We start from the raw sequence: 27988 nt of genomic DNA, 5'->3' as shown, positions 1-27988 counted from the left end.
GATGGTGGCGCGCAGAAGGAAGCGTGCGGCGCGGGAATCTGATTCGGGGGTTCCAACCCTGCCCGGCTACTCAGGTAAGGGGCTGCGGGGCGCGAGGCTGGGGAGCGGCCATGCTTCTCCACGAGGAGCCTGGGGGGTCGGCAGTGGGTCAGGAGCCCGAGGAGCAGTCACACGCTTGGACGTGAACCCCAGAAGGTTCTGAAGCCCCGGGCCCCCTCAGCCCACGCGGCACCTGTTCTCGTCTGGGTTCACTTGGCTCTGGACGAGCCTAGTTTGGCCAGCGCTTTCCTTGAGTGAGCACACTTCCGTCTACACTTTTCCAGGGCGAACTTGTGTCTGTCTATATTCTCCCCCCTGAGATACACCCATCAGCCCCTTTGCAATTTCTGGTCCAGCCGCCTCAGCGCTCACCTCGCCTGTTCCCCTGCCTTCTGTTTTTCACTCAGTTGCCAGAATGTTCTTTCTAAAGTCAGATTTAACTCAGATCTTGCCTCACACGCCCATCCCCGACGAACTCTCTGCAGTGACTAAAGTTAGCGCGTAAAACAAAATCCAGACATCACATCCCGCCTATCCTGGCTCTAGCTGACCTACAAGCTCTGTCTTTCTGTTTCTCCGAGACAACAAGCTCTTTACACCCACAGAGTTTTTGTACTTACTGTGTCTTTTTCCTCTGAGTTCCTCAAACAGCTCTGCCCCGTTACAGGGCTTCGTGTCATTCTGGTCGAAGCTTTAATGTTACTTCCTCACAGAGGTGGTCCTGATAGATGTCTAAAGGCCTGTGTCACCCATTACCCTGCACTACTTCACTCTGCGTGTTTCCTTCCTGTTTGGAATTTTATTTATTTTTGGCTGTGCTGGGTCTTGGTTGGTGCTCGGGCCTTTCTCTAGTTGCCAGGAGCGGGGCTGCTCTCTGGTCGCAGTGCGCCTCTCATTGCAGTGGTTTCTTTTGTGGAGCACCGGCTTTATCTAGGTGGGCATGCCGGCTTCAGCAGTTGCTGCTCCCGGGCTCTGGAGCACAGACTCAGTAGTTGTGGTGCCCAGGCTTAGTTGCTCTGTGGCATGTGGGATCTTCCCGGATCCGGGATCCAACCTGTGTCTCCTGCATTGGCAGGTGTATTCTTTACCACTGAGCCTCTGGGGAAGCCCCTGGTGGAGCCTTTAATGTTACTTCCTCAAAGAGGTGGTCCCCAAAGGCGTCTGTCACCCATTAGCCTGCTCTACTTCACTCTGTGTGTTTTCCTTCCTATTTGATACCACCTTGTTACATGCTGACTTGTTCTGTCCTCTCACTTCACTACCTGAGCTTCCTGAGTGCAGGGTTGCAGCTGGATCCTCTGGATCCTCTCCGTGCTCTCCGTGCCCCAAGAGGTGGTGTGTGGAAGTTTGCATCTCTTGTGACAGGATTAAAGTTTATGGGAATGCCAGCGATTATCCAAATCATCACACAGCAAGGGGCTTAGAGACCGAGAGAGATGTTAAGGCACAAAGCGGGTAGCTCTAACCTGGCATGTAAGGCTCTCCTGAGGGAGTAAGGACCTGAAGAATGGGTGGAAGGATGAGGGCTGATGTTTCAGAGCAGCATGGGTGAGGCCCTGGCTGATGGGAGGAACAGAGAGGAGGTATGTGGTGTGGAGAGGGGAAGATGGGGTGAAGAGAGGCTACACGGGGGACCGTGGTAAGGATTTGGGGTTTACTCCCAGAGCAGCAGAGTTTGAACCTCTCTCCTTTCGCATCCCATTAAAATTCTCTCTACTACCGACTGGAGCCCCTCCTGGGCAGATGGTGTTCGTTCAGCTGTGTAGCCTGCCCAAGCATCTTGCACAGACCTTGCCTAGGAGAAGAGCTCAGTGAAGGATGGATGGGTGGATGGGCGGACCAACAGGCACACAGGACTAAAAAGGGACAGCCTGAACCTGACTCGTGTGTTGTCCCTCCCCGTTCCCATGTTCCTTCCAGCCATTCCGATCAAATTCTCTGAAAAGCAGCAGTCTTCTCATTACCTCTATGTGAGAGAGCACAAAGTTCGAGAAGGCACCAAGTCTTCCTGGCCTCAGAAGCGGACTCTTTTTGTCCTCAACGTGCCCCCGTACTGCACAGAGGTAAACGGGTGTCTGGAAGGGAACCTGAGCCTGGGGCAGGGGCTCCTGTGGGCCCCCCACCCCCCAGTCCTCAGTGATGAGAGGGAAGCAGCTAACTGAAGTCCCGAGGGGTGGCGTCTGGAAGTCTGCATCTCTTACGACAGGAAGTTGGCATTTTAAAGATGTCCTTTTTTAAATATAATTCTCTAGGGAGCCCATAGCTTCTTATATGTTACCCAGAATTGTTTGAGTTACGTGTTTTTTCCCCGATTATAAAATTGATACATGTCCACTGCAGGTAGTATTATAGTACAGCTAAAGTCTTCTGTTGCCTAAAGCAGTTGTTGCATAACTATGTCTGCCAAGCATAATTCCACCTGAAGACAGATACACTTGAAACCAAAAGTGTTAGTCATTCAGTCGTGTCCTACTCTTTGCAACCCCATGGACAGAGGAGCCTGCCTGTCCATGGGATTCTCCAGGCAAGAATACTGGAGTGGGTTGTCATGCCCTCCTCCAGGACAGACACTTGTTCTCACATTTTTTCTTGAGTATTGTGAAGGTTGTGCTAACTACTTGTGTGAAGTCTGACAACATAAACGTTGTTTTTTTTTTTAATTGATACGCATCTATAGTAAAAAAAAAAATAAGAAAAGTAGGAGAAAGTAAAATTATCTCTGAGTCTACTATTCAGAGGTTTCCCAGGTGGCGCTAGTGTTAAAGAACCTGTCTGCTAATGCAGGAGACACAGGTTCAATCCCTCCAGGAAGATCCCCTAGAAGAGGGCATGGCAACCCACTCCAGTATCCTAGCCTGGAGAATTCCATGGACAGAGGAGCCTGGTGGGCTATAGCCCATAGGGTTGCAAAAAGCTGAACATGACTTAAGTGACTTAGCATGCATGCAGATATGTGTTACTTTTTTTTTTCTTCACAAAAGCTATTAAATTTAGTATTTCTTTAATTTACAGAAGAGAAACTAAAGGAATTGCTGGATTTCCAATGAGTTTTTTTTTTCAGAAAAGAAATATTAATTTCTAAAAGATTCCTCTGTAGTTAAAGAGAGAAACAGTGAGAGGGGAGGATGTCATTTTTAATGTTTCCTGAAGACTAGTGTATGAACAGAGAAGCACCTGGGCCCAGGTGTAGCACTCGCTGCACTTCACAGATTGAGCAAATCTGTGTCATCTGCACCCAGACTGAAAAACAGCATCGCGCACACCCCAGAAATCCCGCTGCGCCCCTTCCCCGTGCCAGCGATAACCACCAACCTGATTCCAACAGGGGAGATTTAATTATTTCTACATGGCGATTCAGGTAGTAAAATTTATAAAATCAAAATACAATTAAAAACATCCCCACCTATTCTGAGAGACTGGGTTCAATCCCTGGGTCAGGAAGATCCCCTGGAGGAGGGCATGGCAACCCACTCCAGTATTCTTGCCTGGAGAATCCCATGGACAGAGGAGACTGGAGGGCTACCATCCACGGAGTCGCAAAGAGTCAGACATGACTGAAGTGACTTAGCATGCATGCATTCTTGTAATAGTGGGAAAAGAAAAGTTGAGAACCCACTCCTCCTTTGGAGATCCCTCAGAGACATTGACAGGGGAAAAGAGATCTTTCAGCCAGGTGGCCTTTCAAAGGGAGCAGTCCCTTTCCGGAACAGACGGAGCATACCCTGGGCACATGCTTCCAGCAGGGTTAGGTCATAAAGCCAAAAAATTATACCTGAATTCCATCTCCCTTCTGTCTCCTCCTTCTGGAGTCCCTTTTTACCCACAGCTTTGAACACAAAGTCAAAAAAGGTGGCCCCCTTGGGCCGTGGGGGGCTGGGGTTGTGACCTCGGTGTTGAAGAGCAGGTGGCGTGCCCAGGCCCTCTGTGCTCGCCCCGCAGGCTGGACTCCGGGGCTCCGGTGTGGCGGGAGGCTCACCCTGCGCTTCTCTCTGCCCTGGCAGGAGTGCTTGTCCCGCCTCCTCTCCCCCTGTGGGCCCGTCCAGTCGGTGAAGTTACAGGAGAAGCCAGAGCTTGCTGAGAGCCCAAAGGAGCCCCAGTCGAAGTTCTTTCACCCCAAACCAGTTCCCGTAAGCCTGCAGGACCGGGCCGCAGCAGTGAGGGCGTGCGCAGGGCCGAGCGGTGTCCCCTGCCTGTGAGGGGAACGTGGCATCGGGGGTGGCCGCGGCAATTAGGGTGTTACCTGTGGTCAGGCCCGTCCTGACCTGTGGTCTAGGAGGCCTGTCAGCTGAGCGGCCTCCACCCGAATTTGCCACATCCTGGAGCCTCCCTGTCCGGCTCTTTCCATCGTCCTGGGGGGGGAAGCTCAAAGACATCTCTGCTCCCCACCCGAGGGGCCTCCCCGAGCACCCCCACCGCTGGCTTCCCCCCACGGAAGTTGATTCTCCCTTAGGCTTGGTGGCCCTGGTCTCCCTTCTCTGTGTCCGGGAGCCCACACCTCCTCCTGTTGAGGGGACTTTGCGGGCGCCCCCCCGCCCCGTCTGTCCGTCCACCCCTGGCCCCGGGAGAGCACGCCCTCCCCGAGTCCCTCCCACAAGTGAAACAGGCCCCAGGGTCCACCACTCCCTGGTGAAGACGCTGGATCGGGTCACTCTTAGCAGAAGTTGCATAGCTAGGAGTGTGGGCACCCCACCCCTGGGTTAGTACAGCCCTTCTCCCCTGGTCCCGTGGCAGTCAGGCTGAGGGCGGGTGGGGGGCCCTGGGGTGAGACACCCCTGGGGAAGGCTCCTTCCACTGACCTCTCTCCTCCAGGGCTTCCAGGTGGCCTACGTGGTGTTCCAGAAGCCAGGCGGCATGTCGGCCGCCTTGGCCCTGAAGGGCCCCTTGCTGGTCTCCACTGAGAGTCACCCTGTGAGGAGCGGCGTCCTCAGTCAGTACCGCGGCCCCGGGCGGGGAGGGCAGCTTTGGGGGCCGCGTCTGCCCGTGTCGCCTGGCCCTCAGGGTGGGCATCCCGGCGGCCTGGGCGAGGAGATCCCGTCCCGCTGCAGGTCCTGGGGGGGCCCTGAGAGGCGGGCCTAGGAATCGCCGTCTCCCTCGCCCTCTTCCCCCTCAGAGTGGATCCGAGACTACACGGACTCGGTGCCGGACCCCGAGGCCCTGAGGGTCGAGGTGGACGCCTTCATGGAGACGTACGACCGGAAGATAGCGGAGGTGGGGCTTCCGCACGGGAGGCGGCTGGCTGGGCCTCCCAGCTGGTAACATCCAGCCGGAAGCGGTCCTCTCGCGGAAAATGGTCTCTCGTCGGGGCAGACGATCAGGGCTGGAAGGGAGCAGCGTGAGGGCACACGGTGCTGGGCGCGGAGGGAGCAGCCGAGGTGGCGGGGTGGTGCCAGGCGTGGGAGGGAGAGCAGAGAGGAGGCGGCGAGGGGCTCCTGGGGCCGCAGGGTGGCTCCCAGGCGCCCGCCCGTCATGGGCCCTGTAACCTGCAGGAGGAGGCCAAGGCCAAGGAGGAGGAAGGAGTCCCCGACGAGGAGGGCTGGGTGAAGGTGACCCGCCGGGGCCGCCGACCAGTGCTCCCGAGGACGGAGGCGGCCAGCCTGCGGGTGCTGGAGCGGGAGAGGCGGAAGCGCGCCCGCAAGGAGCTGCTCAACTTCTACGCCTGGCAGCACCGCGAGACCAAGATGGAGCGTAAGGCGCCCCAGGGCCCTGTCCTTCACCCCCCTGCCTGGGTGCCCGGGCCGTGGTCTTGTGGCCGCTCTGCCAGCCCCAGCTGCGTGGAGCTCCCTGGTCTGTTAGGCTGGGAGAGGGGTCCCGGGGATCTCCCAGCACCCCCAAAGCCTTCTTCCTTCACCTCGGGGTGTGTGTTGGAGGTGGAGGGGATAACAGAGGTTGTGTTTTTTTTTAAATTATTATTATTTGGCTTCGTTGGGTCTTAATTGTAGTGAGCAGGCTCTTAACCGTGATGGGTGGGTCTCTCTCTAGTTGAGGTGCCTGGGCTCGGGTAGTTGTGGCATGAGGGCTGAGTGGCCCTGCTGCGTGTGGGATCTGAGTCCCCAGCATTGCAAAGCGGAGTCTTAATCCTTGGGCCACCAGGGAAGCCCCATTGACCTGGTAGTTTCTGTCTGAAACCTCAGGCATGCCATCTCCACTTCAGCCTGCGTCCTCTGACTGGGTTGCTGCCCAGTTCCATTTCCTGGCAGCATCTGCACCGTTTCCTAGCACAGAGGCAATGGAGGAGGCCGTGCTGAGCGCCAGCCGGGGCAGTGGGGGCTGAGGGGAGGTGCTGCTGTCCTCTCGAGTGGGGCCACGGGGCATAGCTCCCCCCCGGCTTGCCGTCTGAACCCGGCCCTGTTTCCCCTCCTCCCCTCTCGCCCCAGATATCGCGCAGCTGCGCAAGAAGTTCGAGGAGGACAAGCAGAGAATTGAGCTGATGCGGGCCCAGCGCAAGTTCCGACCCTACTGAGCCTCGCCCACCCCCACAGGCCCCGAGGAGCAGGGTGGTGACTGGGTGGCAGTGTACGGCCAGCAAGGACCCGGGGTCCTGGAACACCCGTCTCAACGGCTGTGCCCAGGCCGAGGGGCCGCTGTGTGAAACCCCGGAGACCTGAGCCCACGGGGTGGGGTGAAGTACAGAGTCACCCGTCAGTTCCTGTGTGCTTCGGCCGTCCTAGGGCCCGGAGGGAGGACTTGGCCTCCAGAAGCCCCTGGCCCAGAGCTGGCTCCTTCCTTGTCCTGGGTCCCGTCCCCATCTGGCTCCGGACTCTCCTCTCAGGGCTGACTGACTGCTGTGTTCACCCCTTCCTCCTGATAGAGAAGCCCCTGTGGGCAGTGAGACGGCCTCACAAGCAGAATACAAGAACATTTTATTTTTTATGCAGCTGGGTGGCAAGAAAGGACTATAAAAGCCAGCTGGGCCTATCTCAGGCCTCACACATACCCTCTGCCTAGTCACAAAACAGACGCCATCCCACCCCCTAGAAGTCACAGATGTTGAAGTCAGAATCTTACAGCCCTCCACGCCCCCACCCCCAGCTCTGCCTTAGCACGCGCTTCTGGCTGTGCTGGTCTTCGGGACCAGGGGCCTGTCCCCAGCACGCTGGTCTGGGCTTGGGAGCTGGGAGTCTGGTGCTGAAGCAGGCGGCTGTAGCCCCAGGCCCAGGGCTACAGGGGGGCTGGGGTTCCTTCCTTGTTCTGTAAAAAGGAGCTGATGACACCAGCCACCTGCTGGGGTTGGTTCATGTGGATATAGTGATTGCCTGGGACTTCCAAGTACTGGAACCTCTGGGGAGGGAAGGGAACATGGGATGAGGTGACCCAGTGGAAGGCTGCCTCCCAGCGGTTCCACGTGTCCACAGCTCTGCAGGCCCTAGTCAGTCGGGGAGGGGGCAGACGGGCCTGGCTCAGAGCCAGTGGGAAAGGCCTTCCTGGGAGGGAAGTGCCCAGCCCTCGGGTTTTAGGCCATTCTGAGCTGAGGTGGTAGAGCTCGAGAGTCCAGAGGCTGCTCCTAGGTCTGGTCATCAGATAATATTCACTTGAAGAAGGAACAAGCAGCTTTTCCATCTTGCCTGGGAGAAAGGCCCACAGAGCAGGAAGAAGGACTGCACATTGCCCAGCACACAGGGGCGTCCCCTTTGTGATGATGCCCAGCTGTCTGTTCAGGCCCCAGGGTCGGCTGTCTGTACTAGGTGATGCTCCCAAAATGCCAGGTGCTCCCAGGGGCCCAGGCAAACATCAAAGTCACAGTGCACGTGCCAGCCCTCCAACTTGGAGCCTGGCATCCACTGGTGGGCCTGGTCATTTGTTCCCATTTGAGACCCCAGGAAATTGTAGAACCACTCAGTTGGGCATGGCCCAGGAGTACAGGAGGACAATAAAACCAGGAGATTCTGCCAATGAAAAGCCTGCTTTCTGTGTGATTTATATGTGATTCCAGGGACCACAGTGGAACATGAGGCCTGGTAGCTCCTGGGGTTACCTGTTAGACCTGGGCCCAGAGCAGAGGTCCCAGCACAAGAAAAGAGATGGACAGGTGGCGCTCAGGGCAGACTGGCAGCCCCTGCTGACCCCAGCTGCCCTGAACCCTGGGCACACACCTCTTTCAGGACAGACTTAAGTGAGCTGCTCACGAACATCATGGGCTCCCTGTTGCTGTCGTTCTCTCTTCTTAAGGCATAATATCCTTCGGTTGCTCTGTAAAATGAGAAGGAAGGTTAGCCTGGGACCTCTCCCTGCATGCCCTGCCTCTGCCCTGGGCGCTAGGCTCTGAAACCGGCCCAAGCCTGAGCATCCCTCTAACCTTCCCACCGCTGGGCCCTTCAAGCCCAGGTTTAGTTCAGGGCTGAGTCATTCAGTCCCCACTGGCCCTCGCAGCTCGGCAAGGCCTGCACAAGTTTCATCTCGGGATCTTCCCAGGGTTACAGCCACTGAACGGTGGAGCCAGGCTCTGAACAGGCTTCTGAGTGTGCTTTTTTGAACAGCTTTACTGAGTTAACTCCACCCATTTAAAATGTACAGTTCCATGGATTTTGGTACATTCAGAGGTGAGCAACCATCACTACAGTCAATTTTAGATCCTATTTATCATCTCAACTGAGCCACAGGGGATCCTACAATGCAAGAGGTCCAGTTCCTGGGTCAGGAAGATCCCCTGGAAGAGGAAATGGCAGCCCACTCCAGTATTCTCGCCTGGGAAACCCCATGGACAGGGGAGCCTGGAGGGCTACAGTCCATGGGGTCGCAGAGCTGGACACGACTGAGCACATGATGGGTGTGGGCTTGCAAGTGAGGCAATCACACAGTACGCAGGCTTTCCCGACCGGCTGCTTTCAACGAGTCTATGTTTTCAAGGTTCCTGCCTGTTGTAGTGTGACCGCGTCATTCCATCTCATCGTGTGGATGGAGCCTACTTGCTTGTCGGTGAGCTGACGGACATCGGAGTTGCCTCCCACACTCGGTTCATTCTGTTCTGAAGGACACCGCTGTGAGCCACCAGCACTCACTGTGATGTGGACAGATGCTGGGATTACACCGAGGAGTGGAACTGCTGGGTCACACAGTGATTTTAGGGCTTGAAAAATTGCCAGACCTTCCCAAAGTGGCTGCACCGTTTTACAGTCGCAGAGCAGCCTGGCAGGGTTCTAGTTTCTAGCTCCTCCACACCCTCAGCAGCGCCCGTTATCTCACCTGTAAAGTCTAGATGTCCCAGAGGGTGTGCAGCATCCCTCCCTGGGGTTGGGATTTGCCCCCCATGAGTCCCTGCCTTCTGAACCCCTGTGCTCGGCAGACGTGTCCCTGGAAGTCACAGTTCCTGCCAGGTCCCATGTCCAGGCTGAATGCAGTGGAGCAGGGGTGGCACCTGAGCCCCCCCGAAGGATGTTCAATGGGCTGTGGGGCCCAGAGGCGGCAGATGGCCTCTGGCTGAGGATGGCGGAGGGGGGACAACAGATGGAGGCTCAGGGCTGGCCTGGGGATGCGCGGGGCCCGGCATGGCTGGAGGACGGGGCCAGGCGGTACTGACTGCCGGTCCCTCTACACCTGAGTGTTCCCCACCCTCCAGACACAGACACCCGTGGAAAGGTGTGGTGCCATCCCTGCCCACCCCCAGCGCCCTCTCCCCATCCCCCTCCCCTCGCCTGCCTTCCACACACCAGCGACCGGTCGGGGGCTGCCCAGGAAAGATGGCAGAGTGGTCTCATACCAGGAGACCTGGGCATTCCTGAAACTCTGGTCTGTCTGGGGTTCTTGGTTCCAACTTACTTGATGAGCAGGACGTGGGCCTGCAGATTTTTGATGTAGTGCACGAACAGCTCCCTGCTGACGAACTCAAAGCAGTGCTCCGGCTGCAGAGACAAAAAACCCCAGTGAATTCTTGCCACGAGGCCCCAGGCGCTGCTGTGGGTGGAAACCCAGCTCTCTTGGGAGCAGCGGACGCCCCCCTCGGGCACCCAACCAGGACCAAGCCTGCTGCCTAGCCACATCACCACCTCAAGAGAGGCTTCACCTCACTCAGACTGGAGACTCTTGTCCCCGTAATCGTTATTCCTCCTCCTGGGCTCATGGCTGCCCAGGCAGACGACATGTCCAGGCCCCCCTCTGCCAGGTGTGGCCACGCAACTACATGCAGAGAAGTGACCCCGGGCCACTTCAGACCGAGGTTTTAGGACTGAGGCGTGACACGGTAACCATACGTGGCTACTGAGGGCTTGGCTTGGGGCTCGTCCAGCCTGAGACATGCTGTCTCACTAGATTTTAAAGACTTAGTATGAAAAAATAATGTCAAATATCTCAACTTTTTTTTATGTTGATTCCATGCTGAAGTGACATCTTGGATACACTGAGTTAGAAGGTATTATGAAAGTTGACTTCACCTGTTTCTTTTCACTCTTTTTGTATGGCCACAAGAACGTGTGACTTTAACATGAGCACACGTCATACTTCTATTGGACTGCGCTGCTCTGGGCCGAGAGCCCACTGAGGGCGGGCGCTGGGGATTTTCTGTGTCCACAGCTCTCAGCACGCGTGTGACAGGCACGGGGTTCAGTGAGTGTGTGCCCAGTGGGTTAATTCAAGAGCGCCCCCACATGGACTGATTGTTAGTGTCCGGTTCCCCTGCAGCATCTCGAGGAAGCTGCACGCGCGCACACACAGCTATCTGGTCAGCCAAGAAAACGCATCCTGGTTCTGCTCTGACCCCTCCCAGCTATCTCCTCCTCAGGCTGCAATGTCCAGAAACAGAGGTCCCCCTGTCAGCCACAAGGCCTGCTGGATGAAGATTTACTGAGGACCCAGACATGCCACATGTTATTGCCTCCCCGGAGGATCAGAACGGCAAAGCAACTGTGTCTCAGTCAGCAGCTGACCGGCTTCCCAGGTGGCTCAGCGGTGAAGAATCCATCTGCCAAGGCAGGAGATGTGGGTTCCATCCCTGGGCTGGAAAGATCCCTTGGAGAAGGAAACGGCAACCCACTCCAGTATTCATGCCTGGAAAATCCCATGGACGGAGGAGCCTAGCGGGCTATATATAGTCCATGGGGTCACAAAAGAGTTGGACACGACTTAGCGACTAGACAACAACAGGTGACAGGAGATGGCGCCAGACTCAGCTCAGGCACGGACTGCCCCCCACCCCCAGTCTCTCAGTTCAGTCAGTTCAGTCGCTCAGTCGTGTCCGACACTTTGCGACCCCATGGACTGCAGCAGGCCAGGATTCCCTGTCCATCACCAACTCCCAGAGTTTACTCAAACTCATGTCCATTGAGTCGGTGATGCCATCCACCCATCTCATCCTCTGTTGTCTCCTTCTCCCACCTTCCATCTTTCCCAGCATCAGAGTCTTTTCCAGTGAGTCAGTTCTTCGCATAAGGTGCCCAAAATATTGGAGCTTCAGCTTCAGCATCAGTCCTTCCAATGAATATTCAGGACTAATCTCCTTTAGGATGGACTGGTTGGATCTCCTTGCAGTCCAAGGGACTCTCAAGAGTCTCCTCCAACACCACAGCTCAAAAGCAGCAATTCTTCGGCGCTCAGTCTCTCAGGCTTGCCTTAATTTTGCTTCTCCCACCAGGACTGGGATCCTGTGGCTTGATGGCCCAGGCAGGCCCTCAACAGAATTACAGGCAGGTCTCTGAGGGATATCACCTCCATGCATGTCTCCAGATGTGAAAACAGAACACTGATCTGGATTTGTGCAGTGCTTTCCTCAAAGGCAACAATATGAAGGCTCCAAAAAGCCTTTGAGGACAGCTGCTGGGCGCATCTTATCTCCTTCTGTCTTTTTTTCTTTTCTTCTCCATCCCTCCCTTGACCTTCTTTTCCTAGTGTGCTTCCATTCCCTGATCTATATTTTTCTTTTGGAATTCAAGTGTGGGCTTCCCAGGTGGCTCAGTGGTAAAGAATCCACCTGCCAATGCAGGAGATTCAATGGGTTTGATCCCTGGGATGGGAAGATCACCTGGAGAAGGAAATGGCAGCCCACTCCAGTATTCTTGCCTGAAAAATCCCATGGACAGAGGAGCCTGATGGGCAGTCCATGGGGCTGCAAAAGAGTCAGACGACTTAGCAACTCAACAACAATAAATTCAAGTGTAACTTATAATGAAGTGCACAGACCTGAGTGTTACCTCATCATGGCTTCTGACACATGGGTACATGTGTCACGGAAGGATGTAACCATGACCCCGGTGGAGGTTGGACCTGCTCAGCAACCAGCCTGCTCCCTCTGGGGGTCTTCTCCAAGGACACCACCTGTTCTGACCTCTAGCTCCCTAGATCAGTTTTGCTGCTGTTCGAACTTCATATACGTGGAGTCATAGTGTTCTTTCTGGGTTCGGGCTTCTTTTGGTCTGTATGTGTGTTTTTCACATTCCTGTATGAATGCGTGGCAGTTTATGCATTCTATCGTTGATAGACATTTGCATGATCTCCACTTTGGGGCTATTATGAATCAAGCTGCCATGTCTTCTGGAGCATACAGCGTTGCCGGGTGTATATCTAGGACTGAGATTGCTGGGCACAGAATTTGCATGTATTTTTCTTCAGTAGTTACTGCCAGTTTTCCAAAATGGCTGCATCAACTTACACTTCCTCCCGCAGTGTGGGACAGTTCTGGATTCTCCACATCCCCACCGAGACTTGGTATTTACTGTCACGACTTCGGTTTTAGCTGCTCTGGAGCGGGTGTGAAGGTCTCTTGCTTGGGCTTTGATTTGCGTTGCCCTAATAACTAATGGCACCCAGCACCGTTCATGTGCTCATCGGCCACCCGGATGGCCTCTTTCAGAAAGGGCCTGTTCAAATCTTTCGCCAGTTTTTAAAAATGAGGTTGTCAGCCTCTAATCTTATTGATTTGTAGAAGTTCCTTGCATATTCCAGATATGAGTGCTTCCGCAAGCCTGTGTATTTATTTATTTATTCGGCTCTGTCATGTCTTAGTTGTGGCACGTGGGCTGTAGTTCCCTGACCAGGGATCGAACCTGGGCCCCCTGCACTGGGGGCACAGAGTCTTAGCCACTGGACCACAAGGGAAGTCCCCTTTTTCATTAATATTCTGTTTTTTTAAAAAAAATATTTATTCGTATTTATTTATTTGTCTGCATTGGGTCTTAGTTGCAGCATGTGGGATCTAGTTCCCTGACCAGGCATCGAACCCAGGGCCCCTGCATTGGTGGAACAAAGTCTTAGCCACCAGGGAAGTTCCTCTTTTTTTTTTTTTTTTTACTATTCTATTTTGATGAATAGAAATTCTAAATTTTAATAAAGCTGTATCTATCAACATTTTCATTGATTCATGGTGTGTGTGTGTGTATTTGTCTACTTAAAACATATCTGTCTACCTCAAGGTCATGAAGCCATTCCCTAATTTTTCTTCTAGAACATTACTGTTTCACCCTTCATATTTGATCTATGATCCACGGTGAATTAATTTTTTGTATATTGTGTAAGGCAGGGACCTGGGGTCATACTTTTCCATCTAGATAACCCACTGCCCGCCCCCTACTGAACTGAGGTGGTGCCTTTATTATAAGTTGGGAGAGCCCCATTCATAACTTTCATAATTAAATTCCCAAAGTATTCTACAAATTCATCCCAATATAATTTTCAACAGAAGTCAATGATTCTAAACTTCACTCAGAAGTGCAAATATGCAAGAAAAAGCAAGAAAATGTGTGAAAGAACAAGGAGAGTGGACTAGATCTGCTACCAAAACGTATTAGAAAGAAACGGGAATTAGAACGTGTGACTTGATGTGGACAAAGAGATCGATGGGACGTAAAAAGCAGGGCAGGCCCATCCTAGAATTTGTCTCTTTGGTGATTTAGTTTCTGCCCCAAGGGGAGTCTTCCCATCTGTGAGTGGCCCTCTCCCTTGGGCCCTGTGATGACCACATGGCTGCCCCTGCAGAACAGCTGTGGGCACAGTCCCCGAGGCTGGAAGGGCATTTCCAAACACCCTCAAAAACAAACAAACCGACTTCCCTGTGGTCCAGCGGTTAAGAATCCGCCTTGCAATGCAGGTGATGCCGGTGCGACCGTGGGTGGGGAACTAAGACTCTAAGCAGAGCAACTCGGCCCACGCACCCCGACGACTGAGCCCCCAAGACACAGTGAGGACTGCTCGTGCCACAGCTAAGAACTCACGCAGCCAAATAAATAAAAAAGGAAATAAATAGTCTAAAAGTTAATAAACTGGCAGGAGTAGCTCTACTACAGAAACTTAAAAACCCCAAACTGTGCTCTCGGAAGCGGACAGCTGGAACAGCAGCCTGACTCAGGCCCGGGGGGGCAGCCAGGAGACTCTCCCTGGAGGAAGACCTCTCCATCAGGGCCTCCAGGACCCTGCTGATTGGGATCGAGCCGTAAGCTCCGCCTCCCCCACCAAGAATGGGCACCCAGAAGACAAGACACAGAGAGTGAGCCCCGTGGTAGGGACAGCCCTGGATAACTGGTGGTGGACCCACTGGTGTTCCTCTGGGGAAAATGAAAATGGATCCCTACCCCTCCACGGGCTTCCCCAGCGTCTCAGCAGTAAAGAACCCGCCTGCCAATGCAGGAGACCTGGTTCGATCCCTGGGTTGGGAAGATCCTCTGGAGGAGGAAAGAGCAACCCACTCTGGTATTCTTGCCTGGGAAATCCCAAGGACAGAGGAGCCTGGCGGGCTACAGTCCATGAGATCACGAAGAGTTGGACTCAACTGAGCAACTAAACAAACAAACAAACAAACAAACAACCCCTCCTTGCTTGAGAACAAATTCCAGCTGGATCAAAAACGAAACTCCAAACATTCCCATCCCCTTGGCTGATGCCCTGGTTCAGGCCTCGCGTCCACGCCTGGGCCTGGGCGACAGCTGTCAGCAGGCTCCATGGGGCCAGAATTTCCCTCCTCTAATGCTAGCGTCTCACAGTGCAGAGCTTTTAACCCTCTTACAGGGTCGCAGAAAGAGCCTCATCTGTGAGCGCCGAAGTGACAGCACGGTGCCTGGCCACTCAGGACGTGACCTTAGCTAGTGTTCACAGCCGCCCCAGGAAGGCATGCACAGGAGCTGGCACCTCCTGGCGGCTCACCAACTGGCTGTGTGAATGAATAAACGAACAAATGCCTTTTCTTTCTGCACACAAGACAGCCGAGGCTGAGAGGGTAAGTGCCTTGCCCAAGGTCACACAGCCTCTCTGTGGCAGATGACTGAGTTTCTAGAGTACTCCTGTCACACACCAGGCTGCCTCCAGGCTGCCTGCCACCTCCTGAGGCCTTTAGTTGGCTTGTTTTTTGGCCACACCCTGCAGCATGCAGAACTTCCCCAGCAAGGCATCAAAGCTGAGCCCTCAAGTGTAGATTCATAACCACTGCACTGCCCACGAAGTCCTCTAAAGCCTTTTGTTAACCAGTCCCCCTCTCTCCTCTTTCAGTCTTCAAACCCTCCAGCAGGAACACCCCTCAGATGCCCAGAACCGACTCCAAGGCCTCACCTGTATGGTCACAATTACCTGAGCGTCCTTCCCTTCTCCATCCCACTCCTGGGGCCCGGCACGGCCCACCTGCTCTAAGGGACTTCTGACCACGCCCTCCCCCAGCTGTCAGCTGGCTTGCCCTGGAACTCCTATTGCCCTTCCAGTCATTCCAAATCCATCTAAACATTTGTAACCATTTGGCAACCCACTCCAGTATTCTTGCCTGGAATATCCCATGCACAGAGGAGCCTGGTGGGCTACAGTCCATGGGGTCCCAAAGCAGCAGACACGACTTTGCAACTAAACAACATGTAAACACCTAAATGATGCAAAAAAAAAAGCCCTAGAACAAAAGTCTGTCTTTGTAGAATGTCTGTTTGTCTGTGTAGAGTGTCTTTCTTCCAGACACTCGTAAGGAAAGAGATGGAACTGCAAGTCTGTCCACAACACGGCTGACAGCAGGCCTTGCCTTCATGGATGAATGGTATATCCATATTTGTTGTTTAGCTGCTAAGTGGTGGTGACTTTTTTCAATCCCATGGACTGTAGCCCACCAAACTCCTCTGCCCACAGGACTTCCCAGGCAAAAAAAAAATCTTTCTCAGGCAAAGATTCCATGGACTGTAGCCCACCAAGATCCCCTGTCCACTGGCATTTCCCAAACAAAAATGCCATTCCCTTCTCCAGGGGAATCTTCCTGACCCAGGGATCGAATCCATGTCTCCTGCACTGGCAGGGGGATTCTTTACTTCTGAACCACCAGGGAGGCCCAAGTCCATGTTACTCAGACACAAAAGGAATGAAATTCCGACACATGCTATAACACGAGGGAACTTTGAAAACATTTATCTACGTGAAAGAAGCTGGACACAAAAAGTCACACATTGTGTGATCCCACTTATACGAGGTGCCTGGAGGAGTCAACTGGGAGAGGCAGAAAACAGTCTGGCAGTTTCCAGGGGCTGGGGGAGGAGGACGGGGGAGGTGGTGTTTAGCGGGTGCAGGGGTTTCATTGGGGATGATGAACAATTTCGGATTGGTGACAACTGCACAACATCGTGAATGCATTTAATGCCACGAATGGTTTGAAAATGGTTGTTTATCATGCTATACAATATATCTCTTACTACCATAAAAAAGGAAAGAGGTGGACAGGCACTGTGAAGGGTCGGGAAGACAGTAGCACTCACCCAAGTGATCCTCCGATCTCTGTTCAGCCACACACCTGGAAGGAAGCAGAAAGACGTGGACTCAGCACCGCCGGTCGCAAGTGGAGGGGGGTGGAGACACAGCTCAGTTCTCCAGGGACCCTGGGTCATTCCAGCCAGGGCTCATCACTTCAGTCTGGGCCCTCAGGGACCACCCTGAGTATCCTCTTGGGCTTCCTCAAAGCAGAGCTTGCCTGTAGCTGTCCTGCCATGGACTGGAGTGGCCCAGGCAGGTGCCTCCAAGCCATCCTGGAGGGAGCAGAGTGACGGTGGTGGTGGGAACAGCTACCCACTTGGCATCACAATCTCATCTCTGGGACGCCGAAATGTTCACTGGGATCTTTATGTACCAGGAAGCACCAAAAAGCTAAGAGGAACATCATCACTTGTTGGAGATAAATTGAGCCAAAAAAGAAAGGTTGTGTGTCAGGGGGAGGTCTGGGTGGTCCCAGCCCCATCTGGGTTCTCTGCCACAGTCCCTACAGGGGCCACCTATCCTGTGTGGCTCAGATGGCAAAGAATCTGTCTGCAATGCAGAAGGCCCGGGTTCGATCCCTGGGTGAGGAAGATCCCCCGGAGAAGGAAATGGCAACCCACTTCAGTGTTCTTGCCTGGAGAATCCCATGGACGGAGGAGCCTGGTGGGCTACAGTCCATGGGGTCGCAGAGTCTGACACGACTGAGCAACTAGGCACAGCACAGCACAGTGACATATGGCCCAGCAATTCCCGCCTGGGCAGTGTCCCCTCAAGAAAGGGTGGCGGGAGTCAGGACGGCAGCCGCCATCAGCTCATACAGCCGAACACTGCCGTCACCAGTGCCCATGTCCCCAGGGTGAGTCACAGCCACCTCATGCCAGCCTAGGAGACTCTCCAAGACCAGTAGGGATTAAATCAACAGCTGAAAAGAAAGAAAGAAGCGGAAGAACGTGAAAAGAGAAAGACAATTGCTGAAGAAAAGCACGAGGGATGGGTTCAGAAAAAGAATCCATTTTTTACAGTGGGGATTCTTATCCAGAACCAGCCTTCTATAACCCAATTCCATGGAGACCAACTCTTATGCCTCCCCCTAAAGGAGTGAAGGATCTCTCAGGAAAGAAGGCTAAGAGGCCGTGATGAGCCAGCCACACGGGTCATCCACTCTGGTAGGGCATAAAACTAGAAGTAATCTTTGCCTTGGAACTCTGCAGAATACAAAGATAACAGATGTGGGAAATTACATGGCTTCACCTGGAGCTATTTAATTTAAAAATCAGAATTTTTTTTTTTTTTACCACTCAGTTATTAGTAGGGCAACATTTTGATGAATCATTGATAAGTTCAAGTTTTCGAATTTGTATACGGAGTCCTTAGAGTTAATTGAGGACTCTAACAATGAAAACATTTTCATTTGTATGAATGCTTCAAGGTTGATCTTGGCATATTGTTTGGCAAGAAAAGTGACTGAACGTCTAACAATCATTTGTATTTAGCTTATATTAAAACTACCCTCCAATACCAATAAAACCAACAGTTTTTCCTGTGTTCTTTCATACTTAAAAAAAAAAGAAAGAAAAGGCTGCAGGGTGTCAGGGAGGGTACAGAATCTCAGAGCCTGGAGGCAGCCTGATCTGAGTGGTGCAGGGCCTGAGTAGGGGAGAGAATGCAGTCACGTGGTCACCCCACAGACGTGCTGCCTGCGAGAAGCAAGGCTGTTCCTTCCCTCGCCCCCGCCTTTGCGCAAACACCACGCTCCCAGCCAGGCCTCAGGGACCTTCCTTCACGCCCAACCTCCCTGCACAGATGACCGCAGATGCCTTTTTTCTCTCTGTTGTCCCCAGAAATTTCTAATGCCTTCTGTCATCTACCGCCTGTGCTTCTTTCCTCTGCTAGGTCACAGCTTCCACGAGGACAAGGGGATTATCTGGTCTCTTTTTTGTCCACAGCTGATTTTTTAAAGTATTCTTGCCTGCGCTGGGTCTTCGTGGCTGCACTTGACTTTCTCTGGTGGCGGGGCCTGCTCTTCGCAGTGGTGTGGGCACCTCACTGCTGTGGCTTCTCTTGATGAGGAGCGCAGGCTCATGGGCTCAGCTGCCCCTCGCCAACTGGAGTCTACCAGGATCAGGGATGGAACCCGTGTCTCCTGATTGGCAGGCGGATTCGTAACCACTGGCCCAGCAGGGCAGTCCCATAGCTAATTGTTGGTGGGGGTTCTTAGGCATTCGTGACTCAAAATGCTTGGAAGGAGCATGTAATCGGAAGACGTTCTGGACACTGCACTACTAAATCACTGCCGTCTGATGCAACCACGGCCGAGGCTGCTGGGCCGCCTTCAGCTATGGCCACGACCTCCCTGCACAGATGACCAGCTCTGCTGCACGTGCAGGGCTGGAGCTGACCCCTGCGTCTCCTGGCCTCCAGGCTCACTGCCCTCCTCCCTCCTCCAAGCCTGAGCTTCTGCTGCTCAGAGGATGTGAAAAGACTTAAAAGGGGGGGTTTATCTTGGGGGTGGGGTGACCCCCAAGGTATTGAGGACCCCACAGTGCTGTTTTCTCTGCCCTGAGGCCCTGCCCCGCCCTGAGGTCATCTTCCGTCTCTTCCAAGCCTCGCCTCCAGCTGACCCCCGCCCCACCTGGGCACTCCCGCCCCACCTGGGCACTCCCGCACCTGTCTGCTTTCCTGCCTGCCTCTCCTGTGACAGTGACCTTTGTGAGGGCAGGAACAGTGTTTCTCAGACCGGTGGGCCACAGCAGATGTCATTTAAATAAGAAGTCCAAGCTCCAGGTCCAAAAGCAAGTGGCCCTGGTGCTCCTGGTGGTGAAAGAGACTGGCGCGTGGTGTTTTCTCAGTGAGATTCCAATCCCACAGTCACTGCGTGCCAGCAGCCATGAGCAGGGCTTTGTGCCAATTCACCTCATTTAATTCCCTCAACAACCACACAGAGGCAGACGCCAGCATCTGTTTTACTGGGAAGGAACCAGGGAGGGTTGAGGTTGAGGTCAGCCTGGTGGCTGGGACCCCTCAGGCTGGCCCAGCCCCTGACTTGTGAGGGACGCCTCCTCCAAGGGTTTAGAAATCCCTGGAAAGTTGCATGAAATATACATTTTATAAGAAAACAGTTTTGAAGGCAGATATTATGAGAACCCTAGACTCCTCCCTTTCTTGGAACAGCCGATTGTGCCGTGGTGGTATGATACAAAGTATTTTTGAGTACTGCTCTTTGCCTCCTGGCCAGCGCTCCCCAAAACTGTCCCTTCCTAAAGCGTCATCTTTTGTCCTAACACTTGGTCTCTGGCAGAGAACTCCTAAATCCCTTGGGATTTCCTGGGCAATAGGAGTGTCTTTTGTTCAAATGGGGTAATCCTGGGTGGTTCTTGGATGGCTTTAGGGTGGGGGCTGGTCACCAGGAAGATCAGGCCATGATTAGGAGCTTGGAACTTTCAGCCCCACCTTGGTCCTTTGGGGAAAAGAGAGGGACTAGAGGCTGAACTGGGAGAAGGAAATGGCAACCCACTCCAGTATTCTTGTCTAGAGAATTCCGTGGACAGAAGAGCCTGGTGGGCTGCTGTCCCTGGGGGCGCACAGAGTCAGACACGACTGAAGCGACTTAGCATGCCTGCATGCATTGGAGAAGGAAATGGCAACTCACTCCAGAGTTCTTGCCTGGAGAATCCCAGGGAGGGGGAGCCTGGTGGGTTGCCGTCTATGGGGTCGCACAGAGTCGGACATGACTGAAGCGACTTAGCAGCAGCAGCAGCATGCCTATGGGGTAAAGCCCATAGAAATCTCTGCGTTTGGAGAGCTTGTGCGAGGTGTTGGGAAGGTGGCACACCATTCCCCTTCTCTGCGGGGACCTGCCAAGCTTATGGACGCAGACACCCACAGGAGCTGGGCAGAGTGGGTGCTGCGCCCACCAGCACATGGTGGGGTCTCCGTCCAGCTGCTGTTGCCTGTGGGGAGGGTGTCACCAGCTCTTTGCGTTTTTCAAAAGAAAACCTCCCTGATGGTCCAGCGGCTAAGACTCTGTGCTCCTAACCCCGGGGGGCCCAGGTTCGATCCTCAGTTGAGAAACTACATCCCACACTCCACAGCTAAGAGTTCGCAGGCCACAACTAAACATCCCGCATGCCATAACTAAGACCGGCACAGCCAAACAAATGAACAAAAAGAAACTGGAACTCTGCATTTTCACACACAACCTTTCTATTCTAAACACAAGCAACCTGTTCAAAATTCCCCTCGTGTCCAGTGTTTGCGTTTCAAGTGTACAAGTCAAGAAAATCACGCTTGCAGTCCCAGGGCAGCCCAGCTAGTGACCGAGTCAGCACCGCAGCGGCCGGGTGCTGACACGGGACTGTCCATGGTCACGAAACCACCCGGAGCAGGACTCTCCCCACCTCACGCCAACAACTGAGCTTGCTTCTAGACAGCCTGGGCCAGGGCTATGACAGGAACACGGATAAGAAGCTGATAAAATCGGAGCTGACCTCCCTCCTCGCCCTGCTTGCTGCCTCCTGCTTCTCCCAGAAGCCCAATCAAGCTCCTGCCTCAAGCCTTTCCTGGAGGTTTCCCTGCATCGCTGGGTTCAGAGGTCACCTTCTCCATGAGGTCAACCCAGGCCCTTCTATTGAAGAGAGCAAAGGACAAGCTCGGCCCCAACTCTGGCCTCCCTTACTTGTTTTCTTTTCCTAGAGTGCTCTCATCTCAGACTCTGGGAAGACTTGGGGAGAATGACGGGGCCACACATGGGCCAAAGAGCGCCTGAGGCCACCAGAAGCCGGGGGGAGGCTCAGATGGCCCGTCACAGCCCTGCCAACACTCTGATCTTGGCTTCTGGCCTCAAACTGTGAGAATAAATATCTGCTGTGTAGACTGCCCCATCTGTGCGGCTTTGTATCGGCAGCCCTAGGAAAGAAACACACATCCTGGGGGGTTGGGTTGGATGATGGGGGTGTGACCTGCTCCAGAATGCAGTGGAGGGCTGTCAGGGGGTCAGGACTCAGGAGGAGCCTGGAACACCAGCTCCCTGGGGTCACCCTGTCTGGTTGGGTCTGGGAGACTGCTTGGTCTGCTTGTAGGTTAACCCAAGGCCTCAAAGGGCCACACTGCCACAGAGGGGCTTGTCCCAACACAGCCGTCCAGCCACCTGCCCACTGCCCAGGACGCCTCTCTTCTCTGCTCCCACCCCCTTGACACCTGGCTCAGCGTCTGCTCACCGTCTCACGTGACCCCGGGCTGCCCTAATCGGCTTCTCCAGCCTCGCCAGGCACCCCGTCTTATTCCAGATTAGCCCACTTCTGCCTCGGGGCCCCTCCAGTCTGCCATCAGGGGAGCCGGAGCCCATAGGCCTCTGCACGCTACCTCCCTTCTCCATGATGGGTTTGCAGGGAGGGGCAAATATGGTGACTAAGACAAGAACAGGTCGCCAACCCACTCAGGGATATTCCCCTTGACCTAATGGTGGGCTGGCAACTTCTGAGAGAAACTACAGCACAGCAGGCACCTCCCCGGTGGCCCGGCGGCTAAGGCACCACGCTTCCACTGCAGGGCCCCAGGCTCTATTCCTGGTTGGCGAGCTAAGGCCCCACATACCCCACCATGTGGCCAAAAAAGAAAAGAAAAAAAAAAAAAAAATGACAGCGCAGCTGAACTTTGGCTTCTCTTGAACAACTAGAAATTCTGGCCGCCCGAGTCCCCACATGATGGCCACTGGGGGCTGCCCTGCTGTCTCCATTCAAGGTCCCCATCACTTCCCAAGGCCCCACCCCTAGCAGCTGGGGTAATTCCACAACTCCTTCAGCTCCCCGAGCGCACTTGGACTTTGGACTCTGGCCTCATTTGGTTCTTCATAAACTAAAGTCACCTGGGAAGGTGTAGGAGTCCAGAAGAGCTTGCCCACGCTCTCTGAGCTCCTCGGGGAGTCATTGCCAGCGAGGGCACTTGTGGGTGGCGTCCCCTGGGGTCGTGCCAGCCAGGTGTCAGCTCTCGCTCACCACCCTCGGGGCTGGGCACAGAGCAGACTCTGGGTGAAGGTTTCCTGATTGAATATATTGGGAAATAACATACAGAAAACACAGGCCTGATGCTGCCCTGAAACCAAGGTGCCACCAACTCAACTTCTCCATTCTGAAAAACATCTTCAAAGTCGCCTGCCCCGTGGGGGTCCTCTAAGCCTTGCCTTGGACACTGGGCGCCCAGCGCACAGGGTTGGCAGAGCAGGGCAGCGTTGTGCCTCGACAATGAGCCCCCAGACCCCTGACTAAGTTCCCCATAGGATGTGAATTTCTGGGATGTGCGGCAGCCATCTGACCTAGCACATGCTTGGCCCATCTGAGTCTCCATTTCTCCTGCTTTAAATGGGATGAGTATAGGGCAGTGGCGTGGCAACCCACTCCAATATTCTTGACTGGAGAACTCCATAGAGCCTGGTGGGCTACAGTCCACGGGGTCGCAAAGAATCAGACATGACTGAAGCAACTTAGCATGCTTAAGTCAGTAGGAGCATTAAAGGAGGTACTTTTGCGAAGCGCTTAGGATCACGCCTGGTCCAGAGCAAGCAGCGGTAAAGCTTAGCCACTGTCATTCCTCAGAAAGGACAGTGCCCATAAGCAAAGGCCTTGGACAGCGAGCCCCTTACCCGTGGCCACCTGTGTGGTTCCTCTCTGCAGGAGATGCTTCCCGCACGCCTCGCCCACGTGGCTGTTGTTTTTCAGGTACCTGGGGAAGAGGGGACACTGGATGCCTGGGGCGGGGGTGGGGGGCCAAGGGAAAGAAGAGGAAGGTGGGGAAAGGCCACCCGCCAAGGACATGCGCCTGTACCAATGGGGATGTTTGTGTCAGTGTTGTGTGAGTGTGTGTGTGTCTGTGTGTGTGTGTCTGTGTGTGTGTGGGTACCGGGAGTGGCAGAGAGCTTGTGGAGGGGTGGGGCGAAGGGCACAGCTACAGGGTGGGGTGAGTGAGGGCAGACAAAGTCCCAGCCGGGGTGGCTAAGGAACGCCAGGTGAGCACACAGAGAAACAGGCATGCTGCAGATTTGGGACTAGGAGACGGAGCTTCCTCCAGGCCCGAGACTTCCCCCCTCAGTGGTCCATAGCTTCCCCAGGTCTCTGACTCCCACCGGTCCCACCCGCCACTCACCCCTGCAGCATCTCTTCCGGGCTGACCGCCTGCGCGGGCTTCCTGGAGGCCTCCACCTGCAGCACATGCTCTATGGCCCTCCGCTTGCAGGTCAGCAAGTTGTCTATCTCCTAAAGGAGACGTGGGTTCTGCTGGGCGGACAGGGACCCACTTCTTCGCCCAGCCCCACCCTCCACTCAGCGGCACACCCTTTTAGCCCGAGAATACTTTGAACCCGAGAGCGGCAGGGCACCGGATCAGCCCCTGCCGGTCAGCACTGTGACCTGGAGCAAGTTGTCCGCCTCGGACACAGCTGCCCAGCCCAGCCTGCAGCCCGGGAGAGCTGGAGGGGTCGGGCTGAAGACAGAGGGGAAGGGAGAGCTCTGTTAACTGCCAAGTGCTTTGCAAAGGTGCACTATTAGGGTCCAACTGAACGGCAAGTTCATCTGTTCTAATTGACACTCTCACGCTACATGGTGGAGAGGAACTTGCGGAGGGGGTACAACCTGGAGGGAGCCTCCAGTGCACCCATTTCCAGCCCAGCTCACTCTCAGCACGGCCTGGCCTCGTCCAAGGCCCACTGCCTGGAGCAGCGATGGGAAGCGACACCTCCATCCACCCCGGGAGGAGCAAAGGGTCACCAGAAACTCCCGAGGAGCCCCCTGGGGCACAGTGTTTGTCAGCTCAGTGGGTGAAACCAATAAAGACGCCAGAGTGGTGGTTACCACGGTCTCGAAGATCCTCACTGTAACCCATGAGCTCTCCACTCACGCAATGCACTTATTGAGTGCTTACTGTGTGCCAGGACTGGGTGTGTGGTGGTAAAGAGACAGCTGTGGTTGTTGCGCTTACAGAATCTGTGGACATCTTATGGACAAGAAAACTGAAGCTGATAAAGGAGCTGTGTGAGGCTAAGCCCTCGGAAACAGAAAGACTCTTGTCAGAGCTGGAGGGTGCCTCCACATCATCTAGTCCAGGGGACCCCAATCTTCCTGGTACCAGGGACCAGTTTCGTGGAAGACAAGTTTTCCTTGGATCAGGGTGGGGGAGGGAGACGGTGTTAGAATGAGTCAAGCGCTTTACACTTACTGTGCACTTTATGTCTATTATTATTACAGCAGCTCCACCTCAGATCATCTGGCATTAGGTCCCAGAGGCTGCGGATCCCTGCCCTAGTCCAACCTCCTCATTTTACAGGTGAGGAAACTGAGGCCCAGAGAGGCAAAGTGATCTGCCCAGAGTCACACAGCAGGGAAAATGGCAGAGCCAGGATTCAGATATAGAGACAACCCTGGTGGTCATCATTGGTGGTGCTGGCGAGAGGGGTCAACGCTTTGCCCACCAGTCCACACTCAGGCCTCATGTGTGCAGTTGTGCAGTGCGTGTGCACCGTGAGGGCACTTGAGTGCAGGCGCGCCCGCCCAACTGTGCACCCCTAGGGCCTCCTCAGCCCACTGCCCTCCCCTTTCTACCCCTGCCGTTGTGATCAACCTGGCCTTCTGCAGACTCCAGGCCACAAGCAGGGCCTCTGAGGATGACACAGGCCCGTGACCCTGTTCCCTGTCCAGTCCGAGGAAATAGGTAGCACCACTCTGCCCCTGGGGGCGGTGGGAGGTGGATCCCTGAGCCCTCTTGTCCACCGTCTGCCACCTCCTCCTGCCTCCCTGGTATCCGCCAAGGCGGCAGGGCTGAGGACACTATCTGGGACCCGGGTACCCCAGGGACACCATGTGCGCAAGCCCCATCCTTACGTTCATGTCCAGGGCAAATGGTGAGGAGTCCAGCAAGACGAGTTTATCCACCATCTCAGGGAAGATACAGGAAAACTATGATGCAACACCGAAGAATGGAAGCATGAAGAGGGGAGGAAAAGGAGCCGGTCTCAGACTGTCCCCTGGGGACACTGGCGTGCGGGTGGGGACAGGGTACTGATCACTGGGCCACCGGGAATCTCCTATCCTTTCAAGGCACCTTTCTCTCCCCTCCTCCCCACCCAGCACCGACCCCAGTGATGGCTGGATGCTCCAGGGTTCTCTGCAGAGGGGATGGGCAGTGGAAACACTTAACTCCATCAGGAATGTCCTCACAATAGTGATTATCATGGGTGCTTCCAAAGGAAGCTGGCACAAGCCACTAATGCACTGTCTGGGACTCACTACCCCTTCCTGCTCCTCCTCTCCCCATCCCACCGGGAGGAGGGGCCAGAGGTGGTCACTGCAAAGCCATCTACTCACCATTCCACCCACAGTGCCACCTGGGGGGACAAAAGAGTAGTTGGCGGATATTCCCCAGCTCTCCAAGTCCTACCTAGACTCCTTCCCAGAGGTGGACCTACCCCCAGACAGGCCACCCAGCTCTTGTCTCCCACCAGCAGTCGGGGCTCTGCATTCACCATCAAACTTGAAGCTCCCTCTCTGGGGCCACATGGCCCCTGCATCGGACCTGACTCTGTTTCCCTTCTCAAATCAGGAGACAACGGCCATCCGTGGGGCCACCTGTCTCTTAGGGGGTTGCCTGAGGCCACTGGGCATGGTGCCCATGGGTGAGTGTCTAACGAACTCCGTTATATCTCCTTGCAGTTCCCAGGGGCTCAGGGAACCTATGTACTAGTCCTCTCCCTCTCAGCCCCACTGCTGGAGACCAGTGCACTCACCAAAACTGTGGCCCAGGATGGAAAACCGGTTCCATTTCAGGGCTGAAAACACATGGAGCCAGGTCAGGATGGGGCCAGCCTCCCCCACCTGCCCTCGGCCCCGCAGTCCCTGTGCCCTGGGATGCTCCACTCAGGAAACACCCTGAAAGGGCCCCCAGTGCCACTGAGGGGTTGGAACTCATGGGAAGAAGCAATCTTTCTCCAGCTTGCACAAAGTCACCCATGAGTTGCTGGCAGAATTAGGGCCAGACCCCAAGGCACTCTCAGGCCAGCGCTGCTTCCTGGCCATCACATCCCACTCACAGAGCACCTCCCCAGTTCCCTACCCCACCCCACCCCCGGCCCCTACAGACAAACACACAGGCTCTGTCTCTTGCTCACCTGCTGCGACTCTCCGGACCTCACTCACAAAGTTTTGATGGTAGTATGGGAAGCCTGGGCTGTAGTGGGATGAGAGCCCATGACCCCCGAAGTCCATGGAAACATAATAAAAGTCTGAGACAGGGGGAGAGGGTGGGGGGCATCCAGGTCAGCCATCTCCCCCACTTCTGATTCTCCTACAGACCCGATGCCTCACCCCATGGTTTCCCTTCAGCCCCCAGACCCACCTTTTGGGAGAAGAGGGATGAGTCTGTCAAAGGAGTTGGCATTGTCCAGCCAGCCGTGAAGGCAGAGAACCGGGGCGGCTTGACGGGAGCCCCAGGCTTTGGCCGCAATGTGGCCCCAGGGAACAGCAAGCTTCAGCTCTGAGACGAGACCTGAAATAAAGAGCCGGATGTGGGTGTGTGGCTACCTGGAGGAGGGAGAGGTAAGCTGGGTCCACTGGGTGAGGAAAAACCTTGGGAGGGGTTCACAGTAGAATTTTCTAGAATAAGTTGGGGGTGGGGGTTAGCTAGGCCTGGACTCTGTAACTTATGGCCATGTGACCTGGAGCAAGTTACTAAAACCTCTTGACCCAGTTTTCTTTCCTGTAAAACTGGAGTAAACAGAGTAATAAGCAATGGCCAAGGTTTTCTAAGCCTTCGCGGAGGGCCCAATGGGGTGGCCCATCTCCCCACATCTTCACAGTAAGTTGGAGCACTCTCGCCCTCCCATCCCAAACCCAGAAGCCTGAGGCACAGGGAAGTGCAGTCCACGCTCTAAGCCACACAGAGGCAATCAGGTGGAGAGCGGATTCAGCGCGGGTGGCGCGACCCCAGACCCCTTGCCCTGACCCCCGGGGCACCGGCCCGCTCAGGTCCGGCTGCCTCCTCCATCGCCAGGGCTGACCTTTTCACCCGCAGGCGTTCCTGGCCAGGCCTGAGACCCGCGTGCCCCCAGAGCCCCCGCCAGTTTGCTTCTCTAACTTGGGGCCCCCGGAATCCTGAGAGACCACGTGCGACCCGTTCTCGGGGCCCCACCCTCGCGCCGGTGGGTGGCCTCGCCCATCCCACTCCGGTCTAGGGAGCCCGGGACTGCGGAGCCTCACCCATTGTTCGCGTCCCAAGGTTGCACGGAGGCCGTTACTCCAGCTAAGTCTCCCCCGTGGGACAGACACCTCCGTTCTGGCTCTGG

The 27988-nt window shown here is 54.9% G+C and overlaps 2 protein-coding genes across 2 annotated transcripts; one reads left to right on the top strand and one right to left on the bottom strand.

Moving 5' to 3' along the window:
* The first annotated feature begins 1 nt into the window (after window position 1).
* Window positions 2-7887, top strand: RRP7A (ribosomal RNA processing 7 homolog A). The gene is made up of 7 exons (XM_068970607.1): window positions 2-74; window positions 1960-2102; window positions 4041-4166; window positions 4849-4966; window positions 5150-5247; window positions 5526-5724; window positions 6414-7887. The coding sequence occupies exons 1-7, from the start codon at window positions 2-4 to the stop codon at window positions 6497-6499; spliced, it is 843 nt and encodes a 280-aa protein (XP_068826708.1). The 3' UTR covers window positions 6500-7887.
* On the bottom strand, window positions 6934-27988 carry SERHL2 (serine hydrolase like 2). Its single transcript, XM_068970606.1, has 12 exons — window positions 27903-27988; window positions 27043-27192; window positions 26816-26929; window positions 26435-26476; window positions 26016-26035; window positions 25533-25607; window positions 23803-23912; window positions 23303-23382; window positions 16671-16705; window positions 9793-9875; window positions 8130-8226; window positions 6934-7317 (listed from the first exon to the last, which is right to left on the bottom strand). Exons 1-12 carry the CDS (start codon window positions 27904-27906, stop codon window positions 7198-7200), a joined length of 930 nt encoding a protein of 309 aa, XP_068826707.1. The 5' UTR covers window positions 27907-27988; the 3' UTR covers window positions 6934-7197.

Source organism: Capricornis sumatraensis, chromosome 4, assembly GCF_032405125.1.
Source record: "Capricornis sumatraensis isolate serow.1 chromosome 4, serow.2, whole genome shotgun sequence".
Lineage (NCBI taxonomy): Eukaryota > Metazoa > Chordata > Mammalia > Artiodactyla > Bovidae > Capricornis > Capricornis sumatraensis.
This window is presented reverse-complemented; position numbering and strand designations above follow the sequence as displayed.

Coding starts and splice junctions, on each gene's coding strand:
- RRP7A (XM_068970607.1), top strand. CDS start 2: ATGGTGGCGCGCAGAAGGAAGCGTGCGGCGCGGGAATCTGATTCGGGG. Junction 4,967..5,149: donor TGTGAGGAGCGGCGTCCTCA/GTCAGTACCGCG, acceptor CTTCCCCCTCAG/AGTGGATCCGAGACTACACG. Junction 5,725..6,413: donor CCGCGAGACCAAGATGGAGC/GTAAGGCGCCCC, acceptor CTCTCGCCCCAG/ATATCGCGCAGCTGCGCAAG.
- SERHL2 (XM_068970606.1), bottom strand. Junction 25,608..26,015: donor GTGGCACTGTGGGTGGAATG/GTGAGTAGATGG, acceptor GTTGCATCATAG/TTTTCCTGTATCTTCCCTGA. Junction 16,706..23,302: donor AACCACACAGGTGGCCACGG/GTAAGGGGCTCG, acceptor GCTTCCTTCCAG/GTGTGTGGCTGAACAGAGAT.